The following is a 14,803-nucleotide window of genomic DNA, read 5'->3' as shown; positions in this document are numbered from 1 at the left end:
TCAAAAGAAAGCAAATGACAGAAAACTCACCATATGACACATGCAAGTAATCAATCGAAAGCCATTTAATCAAACTGACATAAAATTTTTGAAATACAACAGTATAAAAAATAAAGCAAGAAATTACCTTTATAGCAGTAAAATTTTCCTTTAATGGCAGAAAAGGAATTTCATATATTAATTCCATGAAAGATTAAGAGATATTCAAAAATTACGTGACATGTAGAAGCTTAAAGGGAAAAAAAGAAGCTGCACAAAAACACGAAAATTTCAGAACCATCTTTCAAACAATGATCTACTGTCATGTGCAACGCTGCTCCAATCTTCCAACAGTACCTTGTCCTGCTCCACTTTTTAAAAGTTGAGGATACAGAAGTCAGTGAGAATGTAAAACCACAAAAATTACTCAACAGTTAGAAAAAATAGGTCTAAGAGTTAAAAAAAAAAAAAAAAAAAAGGAAAAAAGAAACTATTAAGAAAACATTCAGGATGAATCAGTAAGCTTAAGGGCAAAGAAAAGTAAATCTGAAGGAGGTGGGGATTATGGTAATTAGTAAGAAGATTTTCTCAAATAGGCATTATAAAACAGTACAATGAAATGCCAGAGGAGGCTGCAGAATCTGTTTCTCCAAGTCTCAGAAGCAGGAACAGCTTAGGGCATTCAGGCAGATAGATTACTGAGGAGACCGTGAACTCACAGGGTCACGTATTTCCCTGAGATATCATGATCAACCTCCCACAGCCCTCTAACCTATTATCTGGCATTTTAAGCACCACACTCTTCCCAGGCCTACAATAATCTAACCACAAATATGACTAAGGAGCATCAAAATGGCACATTTTAATGGACTCCTCCCATCCTTGCCATAACATATCTCTTTCCCGACCTCATCTTTCCAGCCTAAAAATGTAATGTGGTAGCATTCACAGTCAGAGCAGCCACGAGCATGTTATTTCAGGAAGGAGTTCTTACACCACATTTTGACAACACAACAGCAGTGGGAAGAGTATTCAGACAATGAGAAAGCTGATTCAAGCGGTTTACATGAACACAGCGTTGACATTATGAGAGCATGCCACAGGAATAAAGCTCACTTCTTTCCGGGTTCACAGTACACACTTCTAATAAGTACTAACGATTTTTACACAGGCTTTTAGAGGAACTGGGTAATTTCTACACAGATACATCAGAGTTGGCCATGTCTTGCCAACCCTAAAAAAAGTACCAAACTCACAATATTTTTTTTATCATTTCAGGTTAAGCAATAACCCTCCCTTAATAATAACTCGCTGCACTGATTTAACAAGGTCTATACTGGAAAACTGCCTATCTTGAAGAATCTTCCCAACTAGCATAATCCCATCTGCTTCGGATTACATATACTTTCTTCTTTTCTCAGTGGAGGAGTTAACTGATAAGCCTACATAAACAGAAAATGCAGGAAAAATCAGTAGATTCCAACAACCCATCACTTATTGCCACAGTTAGAAATCGTCCTTCAGCTCGAGGTTCTCTTTTCCTTTCCTCGATGAGTTTCTCCACAATACCTGGTCTGCAGTGAAGAGGGGCTCTTCATTAACGCAGGAGACGATGATTGAATGCATATCCAGCTGTTCTCTCAGCTCCTCATCGTCTGATGTATCAAAGAGCAAACTGTCACTTATCTAAAAGCAAAATAACCCACTGTTAAAAGCAGGACATTCTGATCACAACAAAGTCACAGTGTCTGGGTAAAGAGTCTTCCCTCGAAAGGGAGAAATGACTCCAATCACTGAGCGCTAGGCAGTGTACAAAGTGCTTTACGTATTCACCTCAAACACAAATGAGGGGAATGGAAAGGAAACATGAAATTGCCTGCATGAATGCTGCCTGCACCCCTACTGCCCAATACAGACACACACGTAGCTGCTTTTTCCATGGAGAAGAATGTTTTACACAGTATTTGTTAGGAAGTTGCAGGGAATGATAGAGACACCCAAAGGAGGCAACAGGCGGGTTTAGCAGCGAATGTTATTTAGTTAACAATCTAATAGTAAGAGTAGTAGATGTTAAAATTACACAGATGACATAAAGTTAACTACTTGCAAACTAACTTCTAATATTCGGGGTAAAAGATCAAGAATCACTCCCTGGCACTGTCCACGGGGGTCATACTTTGCCTTACAGTGGAACATCTCTCCTTCCAAAAATAAAATCTCTCTAGGTTCCAAGAAGATCTTTCAACCTAACTGTGCTGGAAGTTTCTGTTTGCTTCACTGCCATTTTCCACTCTGCTCTGGGCCTCAGGAGGCTAAAGTTTATGGCCTAAATCAAAGCACGCTCTTGACTTCAGGGCAGTCCCTTCTGCCTCCCTAGTTCCTCATACAGAAGCATCCGAAGTGTAAGGGTGAATCCAACCCACCCAGTAGGAAACCCGCAGTGAGAAGTGCAAGGAACCGCTGGTGGGCTGCCTTTCAGAACATCAGGCAGGGAGAGGAGCAACACCAGTGCTCCAGGGTCTTTCCCCCCACACACTGCAATTCCATGCTGCACCACGGTGATGACATGGCTCCCCATTCTATTCTTCCCGGACCATCGGCCTAGGAAAGGCCTGCACGTGGCCTTCAGCGTACCATTGTGAAATTTCAGACCGTGTATGAAAAAAAGAATCTAAAAGCTTCCAGAGAGAGGAAAAAAAAAAACACATTAAAAGGATCAAGAATCAAAAATGTCATTTGAACTCTCAACAGCAACCAAAGAAGCCAGAAAATGATCACTGTTATTTCCATGTTTCAATACATTCCACCCTAGAATCCTATCTCCAGCTAAACAAACAATTAGATGGGAGCTTGGAATAAAGACATTTTCAAGTATTCAAGTTCTCAAAGTATTTGACCTCATACACCCTTTCTCAGACAGCTACTGCAAAATATGCTGCATTAAAACCAGGAGGAAAGCCAGAAAGGAAGCAGACGTGGCATCTAACACAAGAAAGAGGTGAGGGCATTCTCGTAATGAAAGTGAAGTAAAGATCCCAGAATGTTGTCTGTGACGCTCAACGAGAGAGTGACCAGGTCAGATGAGAATGGTTATTGCACAGGACGTTAAGAAAAGCACAAGAGGAAGAGAGACAGACACTAACAGATTATCTGGTGTATGTCACTTACTAAAGTGAGTTTCAGGGCTCTGTTGAAGCTGAATCTGTGAGCTAATGGTAACTTAAATAAAACACAAGGCAATTATTACCCTAAGAAAAAAAATTACAAGAGGAAATTTCTCATGATATACGGAAATGGGTCAACTGTGAACATTTAAACAGTCAATGTAAATGATTAAAATTAACTTAACCAAATATCTTAATATAACTATATTGGAAAGACAAGGGAAGGGAAAGTTTTGGTGATGGGGGTTGGAGAGAGGACTGAGAAAGACCTAAACCCTCATCCTCTGGATGTAAAGTAAATGGATAAAGTCTAAAGTTGGAAAGAAAAAAAAAAGCAACTAAAATGGGAGAATGTTTGACTTCAAAATTATAGAAGTGGAGATGACATGTGCCTCGGTAGTCGTAAGGATATACGGATGATGGAGAGGAGACCTAACAGTTATCTCCACAGGTCCTTAAATTTTAACACTTCCCAAAATCAATCTTCATTATAATCTGAGGACCACAGATTTATTTTTCCCCTCACAAAGTTTTAATTTTGAAGTGACCCCTAAGGAAGATAGGATCATCTTCTTCCTGTTTCTACTCTTGAAGATGAAAAGGTGCATACAACAACATTCCCTGTCCCTGAAAAAATGCTCATGGCAGGAGGAGGAAGATGGCACAGGAGAGGTTCCTAAAGCAATGTGATTCCGAAGCCTTCTAGCATCTAAGCATGTTCAAAACCGGCACTGGATTTAGAATCGTTTTCATAGCTATTGCCAAGATACACAAGTGATACCAGTAACCCATTAGAATAGATTTCCATAACAACAGAAATAATGATCCCAGATCATCTTTCCCGGGACTGAGCCAAGTCCATTCCCCACAGAGATGGCATATGTTAAGGGCTGGAACCCCTTTCGGGCTTTGAAAGCTAACCTTGGCTGTCATGGGTGTCATTATTCACTCTCCCATTCGGCATCACTGTGTCTTCTCTCTGCCAAGCGTTCCCATCACTCCTTCCTGTGCCAGGTTAGACACACAGCCGGTGGTTCTACTGCCCTGTATGAAACTGAAGCTGCTTCGGATGGAAAAAATGTGCCCATGTAAGAATTTGGAACGTACTAGTTGCCTTACTCCAGAAAAGACTCATCCAATTCAGAAGTGTGCCGTCTTAAACATCTTAAACCTCAATGAAAGAAAAATCAAAAGCTGAAATCTGGCAAATGGTGGTTTTCCTAAAGGTTTTCCTCAGCCTAATGCAAAAGAAATGTCTTCTCCCTTCGTCAAGGAAAAAAAAAATTCCTATAGATCTTGTTTTACAATTGGAATAAACTAAAGAATGCTTCCAAAAGGCAAATTTAACACGATTCAGTTACGGGAAGGATCGAGCACAGGTGGCAATGCTAAACAAGATAACTCAGGTTAAAAAAGATGTAATGATATGCTATCTAATGGAATGAGATGGTTGCTTCTTATACAGTTCCGCGTTGCCCACTTGTTCTTAAGGAACTTAATGTGTGCCACTCCTTCCTGAGAAACAGAGTTCTAATTTCTAATTTCAGTTCTATTCATCAGACAGATAGATGACAGATGGATGATCGCTTGTCCACTTTAATCTGATGAGGTTTCCAGATAAGGTTTTTATAATTAAGATTAGTTATTAGTACTAAACTCCAAGTGGTTACTAATCAACTACCCTCAGCCATACCATTATTCTGGAATTAAAAACAACAACCAAAAGGCAGAAAAAGGGAGTGACTTCCTAAAGTGCAATCTAAGAACTATACAAGACATACATTTTATTCAATGAAACTAAATTAGAGTGTCCCATTCATCCTGCAATGTACTTCCATTTGAAACTATGAAAGGCTCTCTTCTATGCTATATTTTATTATGTCAAACAAAAAATTACTCATTAATTGGCTATCATGGATTTAGCACTATGTTAAATAATATAAAAATAGCTACTTTTTAAAAAAGAACTTTCCATCGTGGCCTCTGACCTTATGGTCTCATTGACGAGATCATACATTCATTCACTCAACATAATTTGTCCTAGTACTCACTATGCGCCAGGCACAGTGATAGTACTAAAAACACAATTACAAAGACACCTGCCAGCAAGTCACAATCTAATGACAGACCCTGAAACATATGATTAATAAGAGAACAAAGTAATGGTTAGAAACATGAACAATGTGCTGTCAGGATTAGTACCCAGGAGACAACGGGGCTAACCTCTGTGGGACAGATAAGTCCTTGAAGATTTTCACAACCCCACCAGTGTAACCGATTCCCACAGAGAGAGGTGCATTTTCCTCCTGCACAGGGATTTAGGCCATGGCTAAATGACCATCTGTCAGAGACGCTGTAGATGGGGATTCCCCCCAAGTGAGAGGGTGGATTAAGTGTCCTTTAAAGTCGCTTCCAACTCTAAAATTGTATAATTCCATGAGATCAGCAAAGGCTAAAACAGTAATAGGAAGCTTCAGAGAGGAAGGGAAACTTGAACTAAGCCCAAAATGATAGCTAGGGTCTAAATAAACAGAAGATAGAGCATAAGGTATGCTGTTTTATTCCTTTTCACTAAACATATGCCAGGTTGGTCAACAAAATAGCTTTGTGGGATTAATAACTGGAACATACAGTAAGATTTCTGTATCTACTAGAATACTAGGAAATAGAAGCAAAATTCTGTATTTTACTAGAAAATAATAGCAGCAGGCTTTCCTGAATCATATATTTAAGAAAACTGTTTTCATAAAACATTAGCAATACTATTTAAAATACTGACAGCCCCCCCACTGCATTATACTCTCAATTACACAACTATACTTAATGAAATACAGAGCGAGCCAAAAAATCTGGCATGAGTTTACACTGTTACATGATAAGGAACTTCAAACAGTCAGGCCCCGAAACTTACATAATTTGGCTACATTTCTCATCACCTTTAGATAAACCAACAATGTGATTTTCCACTTAAAACAATTATCTTCCTGGGGCGCCTGGGTGGCTCAGTCAGTTGAATATCTGATTCTTGATTTCAACTTAGGTCATGATCTCACAGTTCCTGAAACAGAGCCCTGCAACAGGCTCCACGCCGAGCATGGAGCCTGCTTGAGATTCTCTGTCTCCCTCTGCCACTCTCTCCTGCTTGCACTCTCTCTCTCTCTCTCTCAAAATAAATGAACTTAAAAAGAAAAGAAAAAAGAAAAGAAAAGAAAAGAGAAGAGGAAAGGAAAGGAAAGGAAAGGAAAGGAAAGGAAAGGAAAGGAAAGGAAAGGAAAGGAAAGGAAAGGAAAGGAAAAGAGAAAATAAAATCTCTGCATTAAAAAAAAAATTAGGGGCACATGGGTGGCTCAGTCAGTTAAGCTTCCAACTTCGGCTCAGGTCATGATCTTGTGGTTGGTGAATTCGAGCCCCGCGTCGGGCTCAGTGCTGACAGCTCAGAGCCTGAAGCCTGCTTCGGATTCTGTGTCTCCCTCTCTCTGCCCCTCCCCACTTGCGTGTTCTCTCTCTCTCTCTCTCTCTCAAAAATAAATAAATAAACATTAAATTATCTTCCCTTTTCTACACTCCCACCCCAGATGTCCTATCAATTGTGATCACACTTAAGACATCTTCACGTTACAATAGCAAGGAATCCTAAGCAGCCTCAGTTAGCCAAGAACAGTAATGTCTTTTTTTTTTTTAATGTATATTTATTTTTTGAGACAAAGTGTGAGCAGGGTGCAGCAGAGAGAGAGAGACACACACACACACAGAATCTGAAGCAGGCTCCAGGCTCTGAGCCGTCAGCACAGAGCCTGACATGGGGCTCAAACCCAGGAACCGCGAGATCATGACCACAGCCGAAGTCAGACACTTAACTGACTGAGCCACCCAGGCGTCCTGAACTATAATGTCTTTTAGGTTCCCCAATACTCACAGAAACAGAGTCTTACGAAAACATGTCATGTCCAACAAGTCCTTAAATTCATCAGAAAGTTAACTCTATGTTGATATTCCAGTACCCTCAATGTATAACTGAGTTTTCTCAGCACACTAAAGTTATGCTAGTTAAGCTCAGGAGAAAAATGCTCATCATTGGTGTTCATACACAGGTGATGAAGATTTGGCTAAACATACAAAAGTGAGTGTGTGCAGGGGAAGAACTGGAGGAAAGTGCTAGCAAGCTGACAGTAGTGGAGCCAAGATGGCAACAGTGGGCCACTCCAATTGCTAGAAACTTGGAAATAAGAGGCAACCCAATGAACATGCGTGAAACAGAAAGGCTACTTTTTAGTTCCATCCTCAGGATCAGTTAGTCAGAAACTATCAGCTCAATTCTTAACTTACCCCTTTTTCTGAGAGGTTCAGTGTAAGCAAATGCAAGGTCCTAGTATGGGATGACTTCCAGTCTACAGGCATGACGTTTCCGTAATTATCGGTCAGGGCATTCCAAATCCTTAAAAAGAAGAAAACCACAATCAATGAAGGTTAACATCCTACATGTCTTTTATTGAATAAACATGCAATACTATAGTTAAAGATGCAACAAAAAATAACAAACAAAACAACAGAAGGCCTGTTTTCCAGAAAAACAGCAAAAAGAAGGGCCTCCTAAATAACACTAAATGAAAATCAGCTAATCAGGCTGACAAGATCAAGTGATTAAAAACTCTTTCAAAGTTGACAGCTAACATTCCCACTGTTCTAGGTGCCAGGCACAGTCCTAAGCAATTTACATATATGAACTCATCTAATCCTCACAAACTATATATGAAGAATCATAATTATCCCCATTTTGCAGATGAGGAAACTAAAACACAGGCAGCTTATGTAATGTTTACAGAGCCACACAGGTAGTACATACACTATGTTTTACATTTATTTTTCTTCAATAACTTCCTAATATACTGGTCATTTCATAGGGTGAGTCATCTTTCTCTAACCAAAATTTTTTATCCTTTTTAGAGAAAGGATTCAGTCTCAGTGTGAGGCTAGGGTTTAATATCTATTTTGTAATATAACAGGCTAAGGACTAAGATAAATGAAGGGGGAAAGAAACAGGAATTCACAATAAAATGCACAAAGGTTATATCCAATGCAATTACCCTTCCTTATTGTCAGACAGCATTTTGGGGAAGCAACAGAGTAAAATGAAAGGGTGCTTGACTAAAATTCAGAAAACATAGACTCCTGTTTCCATTCTTTCTCAAACAATGAGTCTTTGGCTATGCCCCTTAACCTCTCTAGGTATGAGCAACCCTTCTATAAAATGAGAAGCTTGGACAAGAATACCAGATATTCCTTCCAGTTCTATTACTCCAAGCATTATTTCACATGAGTCATGCTGAGGAAAGTCCCAAGCCACACCAGACAAGGACAGCAAACTCCAATTTCATGATCAAAATTCAGATTTCAGTACCAAAGTAATATCAGCATAATCAAACATGACATTGTATGAAAAATATGAATGACTTTAGAGATATAAATGAGATGAAATTTAATTGGGTAAGTTAAACATTACATATATAAGTGACTTAGTGGGTAGAGATACACAGATGTCATAAGGGAAAAAAAACTAAAATATATGGCAGATATCTAATCATGAATAAGCCATTAAACAATTGAGTGGGGTTTTTTTTCCAAATGTGTAAGCCACTAAAGAGACAAAAACAAGACCACTGGAGGCATAAAAATAAGAATGCAAGCTTAAAAATAAAGAAGGAACATACTTGATTTAATGAATTTGGGATTTGGTGCTAAACAGAAGAAGCAATGGGATGGTAACTGCCAAAAAAACATACAATCCCAAAATGATGTCTGGCTTTGGAATGCACATCAGCTTCAATGAAAACGTGAACCCAAAAAGCTCTAGGAAACTGGCTCGTTTACCCTGCACATCTCCCAAATGCATAGTTCATTCCTATTCTCCTCTCTGTTCGAATCATAACCTTCTCCAATGCCAAAGTGCTCAAATCAGAGGCAACAGTTGCAGACTGTTAAACGTGCTGAGTTTTTGACCCACACCTTCCTAGGTAAAAGCACTTCAGATACCAAATAACTGACTATATACCTAACGCTGGTTAGGAACTCAAGTAGGATATTCTCGTAGGTAAAGACAGTCCAGAGTTTTGGGGACTGCTTGTTTGCTTCTTTTTAAATGAGACTGGAGTAAGAGGGCAAGTGGAGTGCAATACTTCACCCACTAGGAGAGACTGTGGGTGAATTTGATCTTCCAAGAAAGTGAAGGACAATTAACAGTACTCTCTCTCCGCCAAGGTCACAACAGTTGTAGTTGGAAGGACACAGGGCTGACTTAAGTGGAAGATTTCTAGAATTCTCCAGTCAAGACATGAATTGCCTTCATCCTTATCATAAAGTATTACAACCCGTCATAAACAACCAGCAGGACAAAGTCAAAGGAGGTCAAAATCCTGTGACACCGAATCCTACATGATACCCTTTCTAAAGTAAAATCTTAGCAGGTAAGTACAATCCATATGTAGCCAAAAATAAAGGTGGGGCTCAGAGAAGTTAAACGAAGTGCCTAAGCCAAGGCAATATCTAAGTGAAAGAATTCTCAACTCTCTCTAGTTTGAGGAGCAGGGATGGACATTTTGGATTCCATAAATGGAGAAATTTATGCAACAGAAAGGGGTCAGCGAATGATGACCAGCCCCAGCCCCTGAAAAGTGAGAAAGAGGTTTGTTATGCATTCCCAAATCAAGCATCATGCATTACTACCAACATATCATCTACTAAAAACCACCATCAAGAGTAACAAAATTATTTTTTTTTAAGTTTTACATCAACCTAAGATTTAAGCAAAGACTAAAATAAACTACTTTCATGTTGTGTTTTTTTTTATTTTTTTTAACGTTTATTTATTTTTGAGACAGAGAGAGACAGAGCATGAACGGGGGAGGGGCAGAGAGAGAGGGAGACACAGAATCTGAAGCAGGCTCCAGGCTCTGAGCCATCAGCCCAGAGTCCGACGCGGGGCTCGAACTCACGGACCGTGAGATCGTGACCTGAGCCGAAGTCGGAGGCTTAACCGACTGAGCTACCCAGGCGCCCTAGTGTTTTGGTTTTTTTTTTAAGTTTGTTTGTTTTGAGAGAGAGAGAGATGGAGCATGAGCCAGGGAGGGGCAGAGAGAGAGGCAGGCAGAGAATCCTAAACAAGCTCCAGGCTGTCAGTGCAAAGCCCAATGCAGGGCTCAAACTCAGTTCATGAAATCATGACCTGAGCCGAAATCAAGAGTGGGACACTTAACTGACGGAGCCACGCAGGTGCCCCTAAAATAAACTACTTTCTAGATAGTACAGGTGAAGCAAAAATAGGAAGCCTTAACTATTTGTGTATAAACCACTCATCTGTTTTGAGAAGTCACTCTTGACAAATCCAAAACCCAAAATATCGTTTTTTAAATCCAGAATATGTTCTCAGTCCTTGTGATTCAGAATATATAAATCTACACATATATAAAACTATCTTCTCTGGGAACAGACTTTCAAAAATGTCATCTTTTGCTACTAGCTACGTACATGCGTGAATAAAGTCGTCATAAACTCTTCCCTCCACACCGGGCAGGTCAATGAAATGATGTGGTCCCCAGCATAGCTGGGCCCGAACCACTGCCAAGGCAGTGTTTAAAGGCCCCCATTCCTAAATCCTTCTCAAGCTTCCTACCTTATTCACAGAGGAATCAGGCTGGAAGGCCCTTTCAGTGCCTGTGGATCCTTCTCCATCTCTCAAGAATCCTTCCCTAACCTCTAATCTCTCCACTCCCATCAGGGCTCTAAAAACCCACCCCACCCATGTCCACACTGTTCATTGCACTACTTGAACCCTCAGCCTCTCCAGGGCTCCTCCCCAGCCACCTATACCATATGCTCAGCTCCCTCACCCTCACCACCCCTTTTACTGTCTTTTGGGGTGAAACCCTGGTACCTAACGACAACCCTTAGCCAAATTTTAAGTGGCTAGTTAAGGCTAGGCTAGTAGTTAAATGAAGTGCCTCCCAGGAACTCTGCCTCCCCCTTAACCAGCTCTCACAAACCCCTATGAGTTTCCTATCATGGCACTTAGACGGTTCTATCCTAATGACCTGTTAATGTACGTGTTTACCCACCAGACTAAGAGATCCCTGCCGTTAGTAACCAGTGCGTTCCTTTCGTTTCTGCCTCTGTAGTGATGTGCACTCCACCTGGGCTCTCAGATGGAGCCAATAAATTCCTGTGGCATAAATGCTGCTTTAACGCTGGTACTTTTGCACGTGCCATATCGGCGAGCCGTATTGCTAGACCTTTCTTCATCTGCCAGGCAAACTCCCACTCACCCAATCAGGATCCAGTTTTCACATTTCTTTCCCCGTGAAGCCTTTCCTGCCTCTCCCACATATCCTATATAAAAAATCTCCTATACTTCTCACTTACGTCCAGGAGAATATATCACACCCATAGAAATATTTGTCTGCAAGTCCACCCCCCGGCCTAAATTGTGCCGTATGTGCAGGGGTATGTTCAGTCACCTTGGTATCCCCAGGGCGAAGCAGCCTCTGGCACTGAGAGCTTAAATTAATGCTAGTTGAATGAATGAGTGGCTACACACGTGCCCGAAGAGGTGCTGTCTCTAACTACGGGCTCCGGGCAAGCAGGTTCCTCTCTGAACCAAACAGACCCGGGTCGGTTTCTAGGGAGCAGGAGGGCAGTAGCGGAGAGAGAGCAGCGTGGAGGGCAGAGGAGCGGTGATTTAAATAGCTGAGCGCCCGGAGGCCGAAAGCCCCAGGGAGCCCAGTGGGGGAGCGGGGAGGGCGGGGACTCGCCAGTCTGTGGAGGCGGAAGGAGGGCGCGGGGAGGAGCCTGTGGCCAGAGTCCCGCCGAGGCTGCGGACCGAGGGCCGGAGGGCAGGACGAGGGCTGGACGAGAGCTGGACGAGGGCAGCTCGAGGGGCAGGGGGGGCTCCCGCCCGCTCCCGGCCGGACCCGCACTCACTCGTCCCCCTGCAGGAGGCTGCGCTCGGTGATGGGCCGCACGGCCGCCCTCGGGGGCTCGGCGCCGGGACCCGAGGGGCGGAAACACAGGCTCAGCTTCTCCTCCAAGCTGCAGGCCAGCGCCGGGAAGCCGTCACCTCCCCCGCCCGGCCCTGCCCCGGCCTCGGGGCTCGCGTTACAGTTCTCTTGGTCCTGGAGGCTCCGGGCCGGCTCCTGGAACTCATAGAAATCCTGCCAGTCCCCGTCCGCCGCCATCGCCGCCCGGCGCAGTCGCGCGCCCCGCCCCACAGGCCTCGCCCCACAGGCCCCGCCCGAGGCCCCGCCCCACCCAGCAGGTCCCGCCCCCCCTCGGGCCCCGCCTCCTCCGTCCCGCCACCGGGGTACCTGTCAGAGCCAACTGGCCTCGGGGTCTTCCCTTTTCCTGAGGCTTCCCCGAGGTGATCGCTGCTGTCCCCGTAGAAAGGAAACCTTTAATTAACGTTGAGTCTTCCTACAGTTTCTATCACTCAGGAATGACTTCCCTCTTAACCTTCCCCTAGTGGGAAACTAGCCTAAATGTGGTGGCTAAAATAAAGGGCTTCTTTAAACTTGCGACCTAGTGTCAGATTATGACCCAGGAGAAACCGGCTCCTTTTGTTAACTTTCCAACCAGAAGAGCAGGCAGAGTCACTTGGAAATGCTTAAGCCCTACCAAAATTCATTCCACAAATATTTCATGTCTAACACACGCAAAGCACTTTATAGACCCTGGGGAACATACAAAGATGAATAATCAATATTATTAATATTAATAAAATTATTAATATTTGAATTAATATTTGCAAAGCACTTGGAACAGTGTTGGGGAAGGTAATTGAAAAGACATGACCGCCACTTGGCCCGTGAGTTGGACCCAGGCACTGGAAGTCTCACACCCTCCCCTGTCCTTGGAATGGGGGTTCCACTTGCCTTTCCTGCTCCCAGAAGCGCTCCAAGGACAGAGCCTTCAGATAGTACCTGGTGTTGAGAACACCTGCGGGGTATACCATGACTGAACCCAGTTAGGTCTCTTAAACTTTTGAAGATTTGGCAGGTGGGTGTGGGGATCTATTTGTCTTGCTGTCACCAAAGGCAAGCCTCCTATGTAAGTTCCTTTTGCTTATTAAAACTGTCACCTACCATCCTGGAGTGGCCTGCTGCTTTCTTTGGTCTTTCTCTGCCCTCCACCTAGGAGGCTGATTTCAGATTACACCTGGGAAGCTCCAAAGAGGGTTGCAAACCAAGGGTTGCGAACCTTATAGACATTATGCTAAGTGAAGTCACACACAAAAAGACAAATGCTGTATGATTCCTCTTGTATGAGGTACCTGAGTGGTCAAAATCATAGAGACAGAAAGTAGCATGGAGTTGCCAGGGGCTGACAACTGAGGAAATGGGGAGTTAGTGTTTCATGGGTACAGAGTTTCCTTTGGGGATGATAAAAAATTCTGGAGATGGATGGTAGTAACAGTCACACATGGATGTACTTAATGCCACAGCACATTTAAAATTTCTTAAAATGGTAATGTTCATGTTATATACATTTAACCACGATTTCTTTTCTAAAAAGGTGTGGCTCTATTAAATTCCTTGTTAGAACTGCCCTATACAGATGTGCCTTGTTTACTTAACATCTGATCTGCTTAAAAGTGGATCCAAATCAGACATTTAAAACTAGTTCATTCACTGTATATAGTAATTATTGATAAATTGCTAACTTGTTGATTATCTCTTTTACCTTACTGTTTGATGGAAGCTATATTTTATACTATAATTATATAAATTCACTAGCAAGTAATGCAAGATTAATAAAATAGACTGTTATTTGAAGATTTAAATCTGAGGGCCTCATTCGGAGGAAAAGAAATTCAGTGGAGGCAGAAAATCTCTCTGGCCTATGCAGGAAAAAAGATGAGGAAAAGAGAAAAAGATGCCAACCTTCCACAACACAAAGTCCACTTCCTAATGAATTGGGAGAAAAATTAGTAAATAATAATAATAATAATAATAACACTAAGAAAGTTCTGTTGAGCACAATGACACATGATCAGAAGGTGACTCTATGGAAGACTGACAGGGTGCATTCAGGAGACCAGGTGGCCTCAAGAGACTCCACCAGTTTGTATAAAGAAATAGACATAAACAATTCAGGAGAGTTTGAAAGAGCGAGAGAGAGAGAGAGAGAGAGAGAGAGAGAGAGAGAGAGAGAACCCAGGAAGCTTGGGTCACATTTGGATGAGATAAACTGGTTGTAAATGATTTTATTTTTTGCCTGATCCAGGTTACACATTTAATGTTGCCCATATGCATTACAGTCTATTTTCTGGTATACTTATTAATACAAATTTTTCTAGGGGTATTTTTCCCAAATTGTCCATAGACTCAAGAGTGCTAGGACAAGGGAACCATAACATCCAGCAATATTCCACAAAATCAACCAGAGGAATCCCCCAAAATTTCCAAAGATGAGGGTGTTACAAGAATGAGTGTTAAAATTGAAATACCCTACTTCTTTGGAGTTGTATTTTCTCAGGTTCTTGTTTTTCATTCTTCTCCCTCTATGGTTTTCTTTCCAGAGGGGTTAAAATTTATTTCGCTCTCTTTGGAGAAGGAAAATTTTATTGTGAGTGGGGTTGTGATGGGTGAGACTAAATGTCTGTTCTACACATATTA

The 14,803-nt window shown here is 42.1% G+C and overlaps 1 protein-coding gene across 2 annotated transcripts in view; it reads right to left on the bottom strand.

The window, feature by feature from the left end:
* Window positions 1–12,397, bottom strand: part of FEZ2 (fasciculation and elongation protein zeta 2) — a 43,481-nt gene extending 31,084 nt beyond the window's left edge. For both annotated transcript variants that reach the window (XM_019447668.2, XM_019447676.2), the window contains exons 1-3: window positions 12,114–12,397; window positions 7,470–7,578; window positions 1,549–1,665 (exon numbers count right to left, since the gene is read on the bottom strand). In XM_019447668.2, coding sequence (XP_019303213.1) covers window positions 1,549–1,665; window positions 7,470–7,578; window positions 12,114–12,367 — 480 coding nt within the window. In that variant the 5' untranslated portion in view covers window positions 12,368–12,397. The remainder of the gene's footprint in view (window positions 1–1,548; window positions 1,666–7,469; window positions 7,579–12,113) is intronic.
* Between the last annotated feature and the right edge of the window lie 2,406 nt (window positions 12,398–14,803).

The sequence above is a fragment of the Panthera pardus genome, unplaced genomic scaffold, assembly GCF_024362965.1.
Source record: "Panthera pardus isolate Hobbes unplaced genomic scaffold, ASM2436296v1 HiC_scaffold_26, whole genome shotgun sequence".
Lineage (NCBI taxonomy): Eukaryota > Metazoa > Chordata > Mammalia > Carnivora > Felidae > Panthera > Panthera pardus.
This window is presented reverse-complemented; position numbering and strand designations above follow the sequence as displayed.